At 37.4% G+C, this 19,364-nt stretch overlaps 2 protein-coding genes across 5 annotated transcripts in view; both read right to left on the minus strand.

Annotated features, from left to right (window-relative positions):
* The window catches only part of LOC306638937 (olfactory receptor 6Q1), a 186,547-nt gene extending 168,900 nt beyond the window's left edge, over nucleotides 1–17,647 (minus strand). Inside the window, exons 1-2 of the mRNA XM_079102391.1 lie at nucleotides 17,560–17,647; nucleotides 1,662–3,112 (exon numbers count right to left, since the gene is read on the minus strand). The gene's annotated coding sequence lies outside the window, so the exon portion shown is untranslated. The remainder of the gene's footprint in view (nucleotides 1–1,661; nucleotides 3,113–17,559) is intronic.
* The window catches only part of CTNND1 (catenin delta 1), a 63,536-nt gene continuing 51,883 nt past the window's right edge, over nucleotides 7,712–19,364 (minus strand). For 2 of the 4 annotated variants that reach the window (XM_079102259.1, XM_079102256.1), the window contains one exon: nucleotides 7,712–17,643. In XM_079102259.1, the coding sequence (XP_078958385.1) occupies nucleotides 17,638–17,643 (6 nt within the window). In that variant the 3' untranslated portion in view covers nucleotides 7,712–17,637. The remainder of the gene's footprint in view (nucleotides 17,644–19,364) is intronic. The other 2 variants (XR_013757573.1, XR_013757574.1) reach the window with 2 other exon arrangements.

Genomic DNA, 19,364 nt, shown 5'->3' on the forward strand with positions numbered 1-19,364 from the left:
AGGAAAATGGGGTGGAAGGGAGTGGAGGACAGAAAGATAGTAAAATGAAACAGACAGTCTTACCCTATATGTATATGTATGATTACATGAATGGTGTGAATCTACATCGTGTACAACCACAGAAATGAAAAGTTGTACCCCAATTGTGTACAATGAATCAAAATGCAGTCTGTAAAAATAAAAAAAGATTTTAATAAAAATAAAAAAATAAATAAATTTAAAAAGGGCTGGGCATGTGACTCAGTGGCCAAGCATAACTGGGTTCAATTCCTATACCAGAAAAAAAACATTAAGTAACTATTCTTCCCTAGCCCCCACCCCATTGTGAATTAGCATCCACATATTAGAGGAAACAGTCTTCCTTTGTTTTTTTGGGATTGGCTTATTTTGCTTAGCATGATATTCTCCAACTTCATTCATTTACCAGCAAATACCATAATTTCATTCTTCTTTAAAGCTCAGTAACATTCCACTGTGTGTATGTATATATGCGTGTGTGTATATATATACATATATATAATCACATCATATATATATATAATCACATTTTCTTTATTCATTCATCTGTTGAAGGTCATATAAGTTGGTTCCATAGTTTAGCTATTGTGAATTGAACTGCTATAAACATTGATGTGGCTGAGTCACTGTAGTATGTTGATTTTAAATTCTCTGGGTATAAATCAAGGAATGGGAAAGATGAGTCAAATGGTGGTTTCATTCCAAGTTTTCTGAGGAATCTTAGGAATCTACGACTTTCCAGAGTGGTTGCACCAATATGCAGTCCCACCAGCAATGTATGAGTATACCTTTTTCCCCACATCTGCCAACATTTATTGTTGCTTGTATTCTTGATAATTGCCATTCTGATTGGAGCGAGATGAAATCTTGGAGTAGTTTTGATTTGCATTTCTCTAATTGCTAGAGATGTTGAACATTTTGTCGTGTTTGTTGATAGATTGTATTTCTTTTTCTGTGAAGTGTCTGTTCAGTTCCTTAGCCCATTTATTGGGTTATATCTCATGTACATATATGTACATATATGATTATATGACTGATATGATCCTACAATATGTACAATCAGAAAAATGAGAAATTACAATCTATGTATGATTTATCAAAATGTATAAATGCATTCTACTGTCATGTACAACTAATTAGAATAAAAATTATTTTAAAAATGACTTTCGGCCTATGTATATAAGGTATACATGAAGAATAAATGAATTTTGTATTCAGACTTGGATCCTAGCCCCAAGATATCTTATTATGCATATGCAAATATTCCAAAATCCTAAACTATCCAAGGTCTGAAACACTTTTGGTCCGAAGCATTTTAGATACTGAATACTCAATCTTCAATGGAGTACTTACTACAGTATTACATAAGTTATTATATTTATTTTCATTTCCTTCCAAATCCCCATCCTGATATTCCTCTCTCCATTCCTGACACTCACCTTTCACAAAAGCTTTTCCCTGTGATTTTAAAGTTTCCAGAATATTGCATGCCTGTTGCTATTATAACTTCTCTGCTGGTCTCTTACCTCGTTACAATGTCAGCTACTAGAGGCACAGATGTGCAGCTCGACTCATGTTAGGAAGTGGGTCAACAGCAAAAGAGCCTCAAGTGGATAAAAATATAGCAAGTACCCAAGACTTACCAGTGCACATGATATAATCCTGCTCCAAAATTCAGGCTAGACTTCCCAGAGCTAGCTCTGCCTTATTAATACATGCTAATAGTCCAAGGTAATCACAGGAGATAAAACTAGGTGCATGACCCCATGGAATCCACCACAACTCCTAAAAATAGCCCACTTCATTGGCAAGATACAAGCAAGAAGCTTAAAATAACAACTGAATGATGTTCATTCTAAGAGGCTAAGAAAGATGACCAAGTAGTAATACCATTCCCATTCTTCCCTAATTCATGATAGGATTCCCCCTTCTTTCTCTTGAGAATAGGCCTAATTTTGCCAGAATACAGTGAAATGAAGACCAAAGTTGGAAAGAATAACACTAGGGTTACCTTTAGATTTTTCTGGTGCAATTCACAAATGCTAACTATGTTCCTTTTACATCACTGCCACGTGATCTAAGCAGTACCAAAATTCAGAATGATATCATGTAAGGAACTCTGCTTGCATGAACAATGTTGGAAATCTGTTACTGAGCTTCTCCCACATACATGCAAAGATACAGATGAAATAAGTTCTCAATAAAACATTGTTTGAAAGGGTAACAGTTGGTAACGACCAAAATGTTCATCAATAGGGGAAAGAGCAAATAAATTTAATGGTGCACAATACAGAATAGAGTTCAATATGGGCAGATGTTCAAAATATTTTTTAAGTTACATAACAAATACACACAGAATCATCAGTATTTGTTAAAAAGGAGAAAAGAAGGGAGGGAGAAAGGAAGGGTGGGAGGAAGGGGCTTATGTGTAGAGATATCTATCTTCATGACCACAAATACATAAGGTTGTAATGAAACTCTAATAGCAAATATTTCTCTGTGAAAATAAAAATGGGAGTAAAGATGAAAAGGGAATAGGGAAGGATTGATGCCTCATTAACTTCTATGTCATTTGGATTTCTTACTCATTAAAAAAGTAACTAAATAGGAATGAAAGAGAATTGACATGAGACAGATCAGAGGTGAAAATTCAGCTCTGCCATTTACTGTGTGACCTTGGGCAAGTCTGTCCTTTTTCTCAGTCTCATGTTTCTATAATAAAGAGATAAGTGTCAACTATCACTCAGTGAAATAAGGTGTGAAAAGTCTCTTATCACAGTCTGGTATACAGCTGGAACTAGAAAGTCTCAGCAAATGTTCCCTTCCCTTATGAGCAGGTGACCATGTGTACTGGGATTTGAAAAGCATTGGAAAGCCTCCTAACCCTGCACCACAATAAACACAACTAATAGTCATAATGAAAACTAGTATTTTAGTTCTTACCATCTGTCAATTACTCTTCCATGGATTTTCTCTTATTTAAAAAGCCCCACAACTGCCAGGCAGGGTGGTGCACACCTGTAATCCAGCAACTAGGGAGGCTGAGGCAGGAGGAGAGCAAGTTTGAGGCCCACCTGAGCAACTTAGGAAGACCCTGTCTCAAATAAAAAGACAAAACAGGCTAAGGAGTGGTTCAGTGATAAAGTACTCATGGGTTCAATCCCCAGTGCCACATACAATAAAACATAGAATGGACAACACAAAATGAACCCTAATGCAAACTATACTCTTTAATCAGTACTAATGTATCAACATCAATTCATCAACTGTAGAAAATGTACTACAAAAACCAAGAAGTTAACAGTAAGGAAAACTGGGATAGGGAGAGAGAAGATACAGAGGAAGTCTCTTTACTTCCACTTCATTTTTCTGTCAGTACTCTAAAGGAAGTCAGTTATTAGTTGATTTTTTTCGAGACAGAATTTTGCAATGATGCCTGTTTCCCAGGTTGGCCTTGAACTTGTGATTCTCCTACTTCAGCCTCCCAAGTAACTGGACTACACACCAATGTCAGTGTGCCTAGCCTAGGCCTATCATATTTTATTAAGGTTTGCAAACTTTTCTCAAAATTTAATATTCAGTTGTTTTGCTTTTGCTTCTATTATTATTATTATTATATTTATTATTATTATTATTATGCAGTACTGGGGATTGAAACCAGGGTGACATACCACTGAGCTACATTCCCAGCCCTTTTTTTTTTTTTTTTTTTTTTTTTAATTTATTTTGAGACAGGGTTTGGATAAGTTGCTTAAGACCTGTGAAGTGTCTGTTCAGTTCCTTTCCCAATTTATCCATTGGGTCATTTGGTTTTTGGCATTATGTTTTTTGAGTTCTTTATACATCCTGTAGATCAATGCTCTGTTGCAGGTGGTAAAGATTTTCTCCCATTCTACATGCTCTCTCTTCACATTCCTGATTGTTTCCTTTGCTGTAAAGAAGTTTTTTAATTTGATACAATCCCATTATTGATTTTTGATTTGACTTCTTGTGCTTTAGAAGTCTTATTAAGGAAGTCTGTTCCTAAGCTGTCATGATGGAGAGTTGGGCCTACATTTTCTTCTAATAAGCACAGGGTCTCTGGTGTAATGCCTAGGTACTTGATCCACTTCGAATTTTGTGCAGGGTGAGAGATAGATGTTCAGTTTAATTCTGCTACGTACGAATTTCCAGTTTTCCGAGAACATTTGTTGAAGAGGCTATCTTTTCTCCAATGTATGTTTTGGGTGCCTTTGTCTAGTATAAGGTAACTGTAATTATGTGGGTTTGTCTGTGTCTTCAATTCTGTTCCATTGATCTTCTTGTTTGTTTTGGTGCCAATACCATGCCATTTTTGTTCCTATAGCTGTGTAGTGTAATTTAAGGTATTGTGATGCCTCCTGCTTCACTCTTTGCACTGAAGATTGCTTTGGCTATTCTGGGCCTCTTGTTTTTCCAAACGAATTTCCTATTTTTTCAATTTCTATGAAGAACATCATTGGAATTTTAATGGGAATTGCACTAAATCTCTATAGTCCTTTTGGTAGTATGACCATTTTGACAATATTAATTCTGCCTATCCAAGAACATGGGAGATCTTTCCATTTTCTAAGGTCTTTTTCGACTTCTTTCTCTAGTTTTCTTTATTCTTCATTGTAGAGGTCTTTCACCTCTTTTGTTAGGTTGATTCCTAAGTTTTGTTTTTTGTTTTTTGGTTTTTTTTTAGGCTATGGTGAATGGGTAGTTTTCCTAATTTCTCTTTCAGTTGATTCATCATTGGTGTATAGGAACTCAATTGGTTTATGGATGTTGATTTTATAATTCAGATACTTTGCTGAATTCATTTGAGTTCTAGAATTTTTCTGGTGGAGTTTTTTGTATCTTCTAAATATAGAATCATATCATGGGCAAATAGTGACAGGTTGAGCTCTTCCTTTCCTATTCATATCACTTTGTTTCTTTTGCCTAACTGCTCTGGCTAGAGTTTAAAGGCCTATGTTGAATACAAGTGGTCAAACAGGGCATCCCTCTTTTGTTCCAGTTTTTAGAGAGAGTGCTTTCCATTTTTCTCCATTTAGAATAATATTGGCCTTGGGTTTAACATATATAGCTTTTACAATGTTGAGGTATGTTCTCACTGTCCCTACTTTTTCTAGTGTTTTGAACAAGAAAAAAATGTTTTTTCTGCATCTATTGAGATAATCATGTGAATCTTCTAAGTCTTTTGATGTGATGGATTACATTTATTGATTTCCATGTTCAACCAACTTTGTATTTCTCGGATAAACCCCACTTGATCACAGTGAACCATCTTTTAAATGTTTTTGTATGTGATTTGCCAATATTTTGTTAATGTTCATTAGGGATATTGGTCAGAAATTTTCTTTTCTTGGTTTACCTTTGTCTAGTTTTCAAATCAGGGTGATTCTAGCTTCATAGAATGAGTTTGGAAGGGTTCCCTCCTTTTCTATTTCATCAAATAGTTTGAGAAGGATTGGTGTTAGTTCTTTGAAGATCTGGTCCTGCCTGGGCTTTTCTTTGCTGGTAGGCTTTTGATGGTCTCTTCAATTTCATTGCTTGAAGTTGATCTGTTTAAATTTTCTACGTCCTCTTGATTCAATTTGGTAGGTGTCTCTAGAAATTTGTCAATGTCTCCAAGATTTTCTATTTTATTGGAGTATAAATTTTCAAAATAGTTTATTGTATGTCAGTAAGTCTGTGGTATTTCCTTTTTTTATCACAAATTTTAGTAATTTGAGTCTTGTATCTTTTCTCTTTATAAACTTGGCTAACAGTTTATCAATTTTATTTTTCCAAAGAATCAACTTTTTGTTTTGTTGATTTTTTTGAATTTTGTTTCAATTTCATTGATTTTCAGTTCTGATTTTAATTCCGTCTTCTGCTTTTGGTGTTGATTTTTTTCTTCTTTTCCTAGGACTTGGAGATATAATGTTAGGATATTTGTTTGGTGACTTTCTATTCTTTTAATGAATGAGATTGATGCAATAAACTTTCCTCTTAAAATTGCCTTCATAGTATTTCAGATTTTGATATGTTGTGTCGCTATGCTTATTAACCTCTTTTTTTATTTCATCCCTGACTTCTTCTGCTATCCATTCGTCATTCAATAGGGTATTATTAAGTCTCCAATTGTTAAGAGTACCTTTTATTTATCATTGATTTCTAATTTCTAAAATATAACTCTTTAAATCTTTTAAATCTCTTTAAAAAGTAGTGTGTGGTATGAGGGGAAGAAATCCAAAGATTCTTTTGTTTCTTAAGTCCATTATCTCAATACCATCTGGTGACTTTTCCCTCATTGATTTGTGATGCTTTATCACAGTCTAGGGTACAGTAGGACCAACTTCTGTGTTAGTTTATTTCATAATGTAAATTATAATTGATCTATTCATTTCCCAATACATTTGTCCTTATCCTTAGCTTCCTATGTCTTTGATTTCTGCAGTGAACCTTAAAATGACCCTTTCCCTTTAGATCAAGTCACTTCCAGAGCTGACAGGAAGCTAAATATTACAATACTCATTTTATAGATAAAGAATCTGGAGCCTAGAGAATACATGGCCTTAATTATGGTCATGCCCCTAGTCAAAGAAGAAATAGTACTAGTAACAAAGTGTTTTTCACCTATGTCAGAGGATATTCTAAATCTCAACTACCAGTTTTTCAAACAAATTTCAGGGGATGGTATTTATTTATTAACTTGGGTGTGGGGGCAAATGGCAGGGGTGGGGGCTAATGTACAAATGCGCCTTAGGAAATCTAGGGTAGCAAGACAAAATGCTGGAGACCTATTTGCATGAGAACCAAGGTCTCCTTGGTAAAATAGTGACAAACCAGGAAAGTTAATAAAAACAAGTCCTACTTCTAAAGTAGTGCTAAGGAGTGCATTGGGATGAAAAGAGCTCGATTTGAGTTAGAACAGAATTGAAAAATTTACTGATCCTGAGATAAGGGTCTGCAACTGGTGAAGAACGGACTTCCTTTGGCACGGGATGATGCTTTCTTATCCCTGCCAAATCTCTGGGGAGCATGTTCCTAGTTCTTGAATGAATGAAGGCTCCCCTGGGAGGGATGAAGGCAGGGTGGGGACTGGGGAGGAGCGTTAGCAGCCGAGAACACAGAGTTGGCCAACAAGGACTTTCACTTACCAAGAGAGGCAAGTGCTACTTGGTTTTGAGACAGGAACAGCATGGGAGAAGGATATGCAATTGTCTTAGCGGTGAAGGGGCCAGAGAGAAATCAACAGTAGACAAAGCAGAAGGAACAAGAAGAAAGGAAGCTGGTCTCTGAAGAATCTCTAATGGCAAACTGGGTGAAGGTTCAGAGTCCAAAATGTACTCATAATTCTATCATAAATATTTTTCAAGTCTGAACAATCTAAGAGGATGTGGGGCAGGGTTGAGGAGTTATGGTTCTATTATTAATGAGATAGACCCCCCTCCTCAGGAGAAAGAAGTTGTTTTCCTTTCTCTCCTCTCACTCCTATTTGCCTCCTTTCATTGTCCTATCTGCTTGTGTGCAAGTTCTTTGAAGCATTTTTGATGTGAGTGCAACTTTTACATGTGGTAAGACAGACATTCCCATTGATTTAAACTTTCTGAAAAATAGTTTGGTACTGTATAACAAAGGCCTTAAAAATGTTCAGAACTTTTGATCCGGCAATTTCTTTTCTAAGGAAATAATCGAGAAAACAAAGATTTAGGCACAAATATGTTTATTACAGAATATTTATAATACTACACATAGATATTACATTTAAGTATTCAACAACTGAGCAAAAGTTAAATAAATAATGGTATATGCATGCAGCCATGAAAAAAATTATGGTTTTGAGGAATCAAATTAGAAATGTTATAAAACAATGTAGGACATGAAAAGCAGATAGCAAAGTTTTATATGTAGTATAAGCTCTATTATGTTACTTAAAACATAGAAAAAAAACGATGAATGGATGTAAAAATATTAATAGTGGTTGCCTCTGAATGGTGGGACCCAAGGATTATAATTTGTTTATCCTGTACTTTAAAAAAAAATAACTTTTCATACTTTCTAAATTATTTTGAATTATATTGTTAAAAATTTCACAGCTGGTAAAAAAGACTCAAAAGAAAGTTACCCAATATGACCTCTGCCATTATTAGTTCTGAACCTCAAGAAAGTAGCTGGACCTGCTAGATGTAGGCTTAACTCTGCAAAGTTTTTTACTGCATCCCTCTAACCCCACTTACAAGACCTCTAGCTCTAGATTGCTGGCTATCTCACAAGAATAATACACCTAGGATGAGGCAAACACACAGAAGCATAAGGCGCCTTGCTTCAGTGGAAAGTTCCAGGGTGGATGAGGGAAGATGAGCACAGAAAGAGCGGCTGAGAAATGGATAGAAGTAATGAAGTGTGGTTTTCTGGGACATGATTCAGTTCCCTGAATTTAGAACTGTGCTTGGAAATGAAAGACCCAGAGCCAATGTCAGACTTTAGGGCACCTCCAAGAAAGGGTTTCACTTTTTAGCCCTATAGGAAAGTAACTGTTCTCTTGGGATGCGGCTTGGATTCCAGAGTTAAGTAACTTGGAGGGGGAAAAAAGAGATAGACCATAAAGAAAAACTGAGCTTTTAGAGCAGAATTTCCCAAATTTTAGTGGACTTGAGAATTACCAGGGAGTTTGTTTAAATTGCTGATTCTACTACCAGAAATTCTGATTTAATAAGTCTAGAGTAGGACCAAAAATACTGCATTTTTATCAAGGAACCCTCCACAGCCAAGTCTGTCTGATGCAGAAGGCACAGCCTTGAAGATCTTTCAAATTGTAAGCAAAACAATGATTGTGGGAATTTTTCTGGAGAAGGTCCATACCTATCATTAAAATTTCAAGGCGTTCCATAATCCAAGAGGACTTAAGAACTGCCTTAACAAGCACAAAAGCTCAGAACTAAGGAGGCCTCATTCAAGCCATCATGTTGAAAGGGCAATAGGAAAAGTGAAACCACACATGAAACCAGCATGGAGTAGAAGCTAGTAGGGTGGAGATTCCTGAAGATGCACCTAAAAGATTTTCACCTGTAAGTCTGAAATGTTAATAGTTTATTTTCATTAGACAGAGGCAACTTGGCGCATGAATGTATGTCCAGGTGCTTTAAAGGCACAGGGATCAGACAGACATTAGCTCTGGAAAAGATTAATAGGAGGAAGGTCAGTGGATTTTCCTAGGTGGACAAACTCCAAGGTTGTAGAGAAAAGGGAAAGTGGTTAACTGTGGGGGTCTTACAGTTTGGAGTTCACACTGCTGGAAGAAGGTAGAGTACCGTTAAGTAGATGTGTGTGGTGTGTGGATGGGATACTGCTAGAGTTGAAACAGGACCAACCGACAGAGGTGGTTACTGTGAGCCAGTCATCTGGTGTTATTCCTTACCTCCTGACACAACTGATCACAGTGCCCAAAAGACCAGACAGAATATTCTGCTCCTGACACTGAGACTGTAGCAAGAGGATGGAGAGTTCTGGTGCTCTGCCAAGAACAGGATAGAAAAAGAAGGAACCCCATTCCAGCCCACACCCTGGTAGGTGCTCAGAGTGGCTCCGTTTGCTATTAATGAAAAATGAGCATATTTTCACACCCTTTTTGTTGTCCTTCCTAGGATTGTGGTCTGGGAAATAACTACTACAATTATCACTAAAGGTCTATCTCCTGGACCAAATCTCCATTAGCTAAATTCCCCTTAAACTTCTCATTCATTTGAGGTATTACAAATGGCCAATTTCCCCATGTTCTGCACTTCTGTACTACAGTCTTCATAACCTCAAGTTATTGCCTTTAAAATATTCAACTGTTCCCTCAATTGCTATAGAAAAAAAAAAAATTCAGTCCTCCAGAACCCTATTTTTAAATGAAATATTGCCCAGAAGTCACATCCTATAAAAGTTAGAAGCAAAGCTGCCCTTTTTAAAAATGTGATGCGTGTCTCCTCTGTTGAGCTCCGCTCATGCCATCCTTGTGGCTACTCGAGGCCAGCCAGATTCCTGGGTCTCAGGTGGTCTGAAATCCATTTGCCTTCCTATAACAGTAAAAGAACTTCATAACCCAAGCAGCACCTTGGCTAGCACTGGCCCCTGTCGACCCCACTTTCTGCTGCTCCCTTGGTGCCCCTGTGCCTCAGCCATGTGGAACTATTAGTTCTCAAATTTACCATTAAAACAAAACTTTTTATTACAGAGCCTCTCAAATCTACATAAAAATCAAGTAGAATACTATAATGAACTTCCATGTACCCATTACCCACTCAAAGCCAACCATGTTTCATCCCATCCACTCTTTCCTATACTAGTTAGAAGCAAATTTTCTCATCATGATATTTCATCTATTAAAATCTCAGCATACTGCTCAAATTTCAAAGGAAGTCATTATAACCCACAATATCACCATCTCATCTAAAAAAATAATCATCCCTTTGTAACGTCAAACATCTAGTATTTAAATCTCCAATTGTCTCATAAAATGTCATCTGTATATCAGGATCCAAGTAAAACCATGCATTGAGATCAATGTCTTACTATAGGTTTCCATTTTCTTATAGTTAATTTATTAAGGGAATTGGGAATTTATTTTGTAATGTCCCCACACTGTTTAGCTAATAACATTCTGTGTAGTTCAATGTTTCCCCATCCTTTGATTTTCCTGTCAAACAGTAGTTGAATCTAGAGGCTTTTTCTTTTCCCCCAATGGTACTAGGGATAGAACTTGGGGCACTCCACCACTGAGCCACAACCCCAGCCTGATTTTTTTAAACTACTTTACAAGTGGTGTCTGTCACTTTTTGTGATGTTAGCAGCTACTGATGCTCAGTGCCCAAGATTTATTTATTATGGATTGCAAAATGGTGATATTCTATTTTAATCACTTCACTTACTGGATGAAATGTCTCTACAAAGAAAAGGTTCCCCTTGCCTACTTAGATGCCTAATGAACCATATTCTTTTCACACTTCTGTTCTTTTGCACATTATTCCACCTGACTTTAATGGTTTCAAATGTTCTCCAATGAGCAGAATCCTAATTATCCTTTCAAACTAATCCAAATATCAACTCAGGGAAGCCTTTCCTCTCTCCAGCAGAGTTCACCTCTCTTCTAAATGTGCAAGTGTTCATTATAATAATACTTAACTCATTAATTCATTAATTTACAGTCTCTGTCCCTGAAATTGGTACTTAAAAGCAGGAAGCACCCTAAGCCTTCGTATCTGTATAAAGGAGTTATTGGAAAAATATTTGCAGAATGAATCAAATACTAAAGTAGTCAGGATTTTATTTTTAAAAGTCTGTTTCAGCAAGGCATGGGACACATAGTGTCCCAGTGACTTGGAAGGCTGAGGCAAGACGATTGCAAGGTCAAGGCCAGTCTCAGCAATTTAGTGAGATCTTATTTCAAAATAAAAAAATAAAAAGGGATGGAAGCCGGGCGCAGTGGCACACACCTGTAATCCCAGCTGCTCGGGAGGCTGAAGCAGGAGGATCATGAGTTCAAAGCCAGCCTCAGCAAAAAGCGAGGTGTTAAGTAACTCAGTGAGACCCTGTCTCTAAATAAAATACAAAATAGGGTTGGAGCTGTGGCTCAAAGTTTGAATGCCCCTGAGTTCAATCCCCTGAGTTTGGGTAGGGGTAACCCCCTCCCCCCCAAAAAAGAAAGGAGAGTTAGCTCATTGGTAAGCACCCCTGGGTTCAATCCCCAATACTGTTTAAAAAAAAAAAAAATCAGTTTCACATTAAGTGACACTAGGAAGAATGTGCCTTACAAAGCAACTGGCAATGAGGTACTATTACTAGAATGAGTTAGAGTTCAAGATGCTTTATAGGAAATAAAGGTGGGTCAGAGCTGAGTTACCAAGCATCCACAATCAGACATTAACCAGGTCCAGCATGAGCTTTGGGGCCTGGCTTCTCAAATGTAATGAGAAGACATGATGAGATCAAATTGAGCCAGGTTTCTTCATAGAAATTCCCCTCAAAAACAAGCTGGAAGCAGATTGTAGACTTCAAATGACTAGCTAGGACTCAAAATCAATTGCATCCCCTTTCCTGTGTGCTCTCATTTCATGCAGTGCTAGGGCTGTGAGATTTGAGGATGGCAGGCAAATAAACCTCTACTTTCAGTGAAATATGGGTTTAAAAATGCCAAAAATCAGACTTGGGATTGTAGCTCAGTGGTAGAGCACTTACCTACTATGGATGTACAGGAAAAAAAAAAAATTATATAAGCTCTTATAACATAAACCAATATTTTTGTTTTAAGTTGGGTTTGGGTTTTTGTAATGGTTTTAGTGCTGGTGATCAAACCCGGGCTTCACACATGCTAAGCACTCACTCTATTACTGAGCTACATCCCTAGCATTTAAACCAAAATTTGAAAAATGTATCAAGTTGGAAGGACTTAAAATCAGCATATTGCAGTGATGCAGCCACACCAATGTTTATAGCAGCTCAATTAACCATAGCTAAAAAATGGAACCTAGATGTCCTTCAACAGATGAGTGGATAAAGAAAATGTGAGATATATATATATTCATATATATATATATATATGAATATTACTCAGCCTTAAAGAATGAAATTATGGCATTTGTTGGTAAATGGATGGAGTTAGAGAATATCATGCTAAGTGAAATAAGCCAAACCCAAAAACCAAAGGCCCAATGTTTTCTCTGATATGCAGGTGCTAATACACAATAAGGTGGGGCAACGGGAGGGGTTAGGGAAGAATAGAGTTAGTTTATATTAGATAGAGAGGAATGAAGGGAGGGGAAGGGGAAGGGGATAGGAATGATAACAGAGTAAAACAGACATTATTACTTCATATACATATAGACTGCATGACCAATGTGATCCTACAATATGTATAATCAGAAAGATAAGAGATTTTACTCCATTTATGTATGATCAATCAAAATGTATAAATGCATTCTACTGTCATGTACAACAAATTAGAATAAAACATTTTAAAATGTACAGTCAATAAAAACTACAGTGGCAGTTTAACAGCAAAAAAAATTTTTTTTAAATAATAATCAAGCTAGGATAGGGTTGGGGGTGCATACTGAAGGTGCATGCCCTTTTGCTGGAGGTGGGACTCCTGGCTGGGGGCCCACTCTGCCAGTAGAGGCACCCATCATTATCTCTTTTACCCGTGTTGGTTACAGGGTACTGTTATGTTGCAAACCTACTATTCTCTGCTCAATGTTGTACATGCAATACAGTGGAGAGCTGCTTCCTAAGAACAAGCCTCCAGTCTGCACAGGTTCCACTTGAACCCTAAAAGTCTGGGTTGATGTAGCAATAGGTCTGCTGCAATCAGGGTACACAATAGGATAAAGGACAGGAGTTAAAAGAGTAAAGGGGATATGGGTTCCCAGGTCAGTCCTGTCAGTCCTTCAAGATGCTTATCTTGGGGCTGGAGATATAGCTCAGTTGGTAGTGTGTTTGCCTCGTAAGCACAAGGCCCTGGGTTCAATCCCCAGCACCGCAAAAAAAAAAAAAAAAAAAAAAAAAAGATGCTTATCTTGAGTGTGCTAGGAACTGTTCTGCACGGAGAACTTGTTGATGGGGGCAACTTCACATCAAGTAGCATCCTGTCAGTCACAGGGTGTAACATGCCCTATTGGCTACGCTTACCACTCTTGGACAAAATTCTGAATAGGAAGACATAAACGGAGACATAATTTTAGATAGGCTGCTAGGTAGTACAGGTCTGGAGTGGCAGCAGCTAGAGACCCAGTTGAAGAAGAATTAGAAAAGCAAAGACAGATAAGAGTCAAGGAACAAGCAAGAGAGAAATACAATAGGATTAGATAGGACAGTCAGGCACAAGCCCAATCATAGGAAGAAAATGAGCTATTGTCCATTTGGCTCTACTGATGAGGTGGGCCTTGGGAAAGACTAAACCCTAGTTTTATACCACATGAAAGGAGAATTAAATTAAAGTATGAATCCATGCCCTCTAGGGTTCCAAAGGACAGAGCAAGATCCAAACACAATAGCAAGATTGCAAGAAAAATGAACATATCCAAAGATGAAACATATCAAAGGAACCATACTATGTTTCCAGTGCTATCTCTTTGCACTGGAAAGCCACACAGGTTCCTTTAAAAAAAAAAAAAAAAAGTTCTAAACCAGTCAATTCCCTAGTTTTTCAGGATCATCTTTCCTTTCTTAAATATTTGCATACTACCAGGGTTCAAAGCTAAACCTTCTGCTCTTCTCACACTAATGATCCCTGGGCCAACTCAAATACTCCCACAGCTTCAAGTACAACCTGTATGTTGACTGCCAAATTTTTATTTGGAATTCAGCCCTCTCTTGAGCCCCAGCTCCACAGATGCAAGTGCTCATTGCATTTCTCCACTTCAATGTCTCTCCGACACCTCAAACTCTTTGCTTGTAACGAACTTTTCCAACCCATCCTTCCACTTGTTATCATCAGTGGCAGACACCAGTCAGACACCAGGTTTTCATCTTTAATCCTTCCAATGCCTCATCCAATGTTCTGCAGTTCTAGCTTTTAAGTATCTGAAGTCATCTGTTAGTAATTTTAAAACAAAGGATTTAGAATCAGATCATTTCAAAGTTTGACCTTTGCCACTGAGTGTAACCTAAGGCAAGTTACTTAACTACTTTACAATTTCATTTTTTTTATGGGTAAGATGGGAATGATGACAGAGTTGTGGCAAAAATGAAGAAGGGATCATTCATGTGAAGACTTTAGCACAAAGCTTAGCCCCAAAATATTTGCTATTATGTCATGTCATTCCCTCCATACAGGTTGATATGAAGATTAAATGTCAATATACTCAAAGTGTACAAAATAATGTCTTACAAACAGTAAGCACTAAATATTAGCTACTACATTATTACTGCATAGATTTGAAATTAATAAACTCTTTTTTCTACACTATGGTCTAGCCAAAGCCTCCATTATGTCTCACCTAAAATCATGCAGCTTCTTCTAACTGGGCATCCAATCTTTTGCCCTGCATACTGTTCTCCATAGTTAGTGATTCAATGACTTCACTGCTTAAAATTCTGCCCTCAGGGGGGCTGGGGATGTAGCTTGGTGGTGGAGTGCTCCCCTAGCATGAGCAAGGCCCTGGGTTTGGTCTCCAGTAACACACCAAAAAAAAAAAAAAAAAAAAAAAAAAAGGTTTGCCAGGCTTCGTGGTACACATCTACCAGCCCAGTAACTTAGGAGGCTGAGGCAGGAGAATCCCAAGTTCTAGGCCAACCTCAGCAAGGTCCTAAGAAATTTAGCAAGACCCTGTCTCAAAAACAAAAAAAGAGCTGGGGATGTGACTTAGTAGTAAAGTATCCTTGGGTTAAAGCCATGGTACCAGAAAAATAAAAAATAAAACCCCTCTGCACTCAGGGAAATTTACCACAAGTTCCTTGAGAACAACTCTGTAGTCACTACACTTACTACTAGTAGTTGCTTACTACTATAGGGCCTAGCATATAGCTAGGTACTTAATAAATATATATGTATAATATAAATAAAAAGATATATATATTTATTCTTTTATTCAACTAAATCCTTTCATCTCTCTCATGGACTTTGCCATGAAGATTACTTTTTTATCTCCCAAGAGTTCAGATATTCAGAAAATCCTTGGTACCTTGTGAGGAAGTCTTTTCTCATCCTGTTCAAAAAAGCCTGCGTGATCACAAGTACTACCAAACTTAACAGATGGTTCCACCCGAGGGTGCCACAAAGCAGTCTCTAAGGACTTAACTTTAATTCCTGCAAGGATCACTCTTAAAGGTCAGCACCTAGAACAGGGCCTGGATCAAAGAGGTACAAGTATCTATCAAATAACTAAAGTTACCTTTTTCTAATCCAGGAGTTGGACATGTACACTACTTGCTTGTTATTTTAGGTAACCCTTAAAATCATCCCTGAAGTAGTTAGACAAAATAAAAATAAAGTACCTGGTGATAAATACAATAATAAATAATATACTTAGTATGTACCAGGTACTATTTTAAGTACAATTACATTCATTATCTCATTTGATCTTCACAATGTGTAAGAATTAGTCCCATGATGAGAAGCACCAAAAGGTTAAGAAATCTCTCAAAGTTTTAAGTATGAGAGTAAGAACTTGAACTCAGGCAGTCTGGCTCCAAACCCTGAGCTTAGTGCTGAGTTGTTTTATATACATTAACATTCTGAATCATCTCAAAATATCTGGAGCTAGATTTCAGAGATACTAATTTCAATAAAGAGAAAAGAATGTATTAAAGCAATAGGCTTTTGAATAAGATATTAGGTAGCACATCTTGATTGCATATAAAATCTATGCTTTGCATTGTAAATATGCTTTAAGTGCATCATAAAGAGAGAAATGTCTATTGCAAATGTGTTACATGGTGATGTACCAGCAACAATCCAAAATTTCAATAAATGTCCCTGAGAAAGCCCTTCTTGGAGTCTGGGAAATGACTAATGATGCAGAGATGAGCTTGAACAATTAAATGACACCTTTGACCTCTAAAGTCAGCAGTTCCTAAAAGAAGGCATAGCTCCATCACATCAAAAAGCAATCTCCAGCTTCAGCCCAGCCCTACTTTGGATCAAGCCCTATTAGAATGTGGGGGGTTACTCAGACTTTGCACTCAACAAGTCAGTAATTTATGAGTCAGCAAGATATCAAAGTATTGTCTTGCTCTTCTGTTTAAGCCAGGCTGACCAACTCACACAGCAGCCAACAAACTTTTACTTAAATTTATTACTTTGCCTTTATGGAAACTGTCTTGGGCCTGTTCTCTTTGTCTCTACTCTTGTTCTTTCTTCACTGTTCCTTTCTACACACATCTCCTTCACTTACCACGTGCTAACCCCAGCACAGTGATTCAGAAGCAGACACTTGACCACCACCAATGATCACTGTCCTGGGAGCTCAGCTTGTTCTACTGGATGAATCACTAGTTCCAACTCTCCCTACCCTCCATTTGCCTTCTCTACTTATCTAGAAGTTACATGCTCTATGTCTATTTTTTGTTTATTTATAGTTGATATGTACATTTAGTTTCACAAGTCTTGATCAGTGGGTTCAATCCCTAGGACCACCAAAAAAAAAAGTCTTGATCTGTTTCTTTACTTTTCTCCTTAATATAAGAAAGGGTATTCTAATCACCCTTTCAACTTATACACCACTTTTGTCCAGTAATACATAACAAATTACATATTGCTTTTACGTAAGCAATAACCTTATGTTTTTAAGGTTAAGGCTTTACTAATATTATTTACCAATCTTTGTTCAGTGTGCCTTCTTGCACTCACTCACCATTGGAGATCATCCTCCTTTCACCTCTTGGATACGTGGAAAGTGATTGTCTTAAAATGTTTCTAATAGCAGTTTTGTTAACTTCTTTTTTTATTAACATAAATGGAGACAATATTTCACTGTTTTCTACCTTATAATGTTGATCTGGCTGTTTTCTACGAAGAGTCTGTACGACTTTCTCTCCAGCTGCCTAAACTCTAACTTTTCTGCATCTTACCTTGATGCCTCTAGATGAGTTGTTTTATCTTGCTTGAGATTCACTGGACTTCCCCAATTTGAGGTTTGGTGACTTTCATCAAATCTGAAAAATTTATGAGCCATTATCTCTTTGAATATTATCTCCTCCTGAAGCTCCAAATAATGTATACTTGATCTTCTCATTCCATCATCCATATCTCAAAATCATATTTTCTATATTCTTCTCTTCCTCCTTACCTGGGGTACATCCTAGATAATTTGAGATCTTCCAATTCATAGTATGCCTTCAATTTGTCTCATCTAATTCATCAATTAAATCTTTATTTTTTTTTTTTTTCATTTTTAACTCAAACCCACCCATCTCCCCACCCCCATTCATCTGCTAGACTTCTACTCTTTCAAACCTGTTTTAGCTCATTAATCAAGGTATTTTGTTATGGTGACAGTGTCAATATCTGAACTATTTAAGGATCAGCTTCTATGTCCATTTGTCATCATTTTCATTCATGTTGCCTTCTTCCATTGCATATTTTGTCACTTTTTAGCAAGGCTGCTCATTTTCCTTTTAAGTTACCTATGGGGATTGCTTTAGAGTTCTTAAAGGAGTTGCACTGGCTTCTGGAAATCACCTGGAGGTGCTCATACCACATTAAATTTTCCACTAAAAAGTTTCTGGACCACAAAGGCAGCCTAAATTTTTTGAACTACAAACCCAGGGAACATCTTTTTTTTTTTTTTTTTTTTTTTTTTTTGGTGGTGCTGCGGATTGAACCCAGGGCCTTGTGCACATGAGGCAAGCATTTTATCAACTGAGCTATATCCCCAGCCCCCAGAGGAATATCTTATTTTCAATGAAGACACTCCATGCGTTTTTTTCTTCCTCTCACTACAAGGTTGAGACAAATCATTTTTGCTGTCCCCCTCTACAGAGTCTGTTTCTAACCTTTATACTGAGAAGGGTATCCAGCTTTACATGGGAACGTGCTTCCCCATATTCTCTAGAAGCTGAAGGCCTGCTGAGTTTGGCAACAACTCCAAGTTGGCTTTAGTAGTTACTTCTTAGGATTCCAGTTTTGGTTTTGTTCTGAAAACTGGGTTTCTTACTTTTGTGCCTTCTCAGCAATGTGTTTAAAGGTATTTTTTATAAATCTATTTACCAAGCATCCTAGTTGTTTCTGCTAAAGGGTTTTTCAGGGTGTTGAAATCACCATAACACCAAAAGAAGCCAGAATTAATCCCAAATACACATACTACATTCATACTGTCTTTTTTTTGGGGGGGGGGGGGCCGGGGGAGGAGTAATGGTGATTTAACTCTGAGGGTGCTCTACCACTGAGCCACTGAGCTATATCCCTAGCCCTTTCCATCTATTTTGAGATAGGGTCTCACTGAATTGCTGAGGCTAGCCTGTAACTTGTGATCCTTCTGCCTCAGCCTCTTAAGGTGTTGGGATTACAGATGTGTGCCACCTTGTTGGACTCCTCATGCCCCTGATTCTGACAAGAGTTGCAAAGAGACCAATGTCATGCCTAAAAAAGGAATAAAGAGTGAATATGAAGCAACTAGGACATGACCAGATACTTCCTATTTCTTGTTCTTTTCTTCAAGTGTAAATGCCTATGACATTCAGACTATTTGTCCACTAGCATTAGAAATACTGGGGAAAGACAGCAGGGTAGAAATCCCTTTATGTCCTCAATAAAAGTGGAAGAGCTTGTCCTTTTTCACAGTGGAGATGGAGAAATATACAGGAGGTGTAGCACTTTTTCTCAGGTGTTAAAAGTAGGGGCAGGGGGGTTGATAGTTGTCACGTTTGCAAAATGC

The sequence above is a fragment of the Sciurus vulgaris genome (genome assembly GCF_902686455.1).
Source record: "Sciurus vulgaris genome assembly, chromosome: 11".
NCBI classification, from domain to species: Eukaryota; Metazoa; Chordata; class Mammalia; order Rodentia; family Sciuridae; genus Sciurus; species Sciurus vulgaris.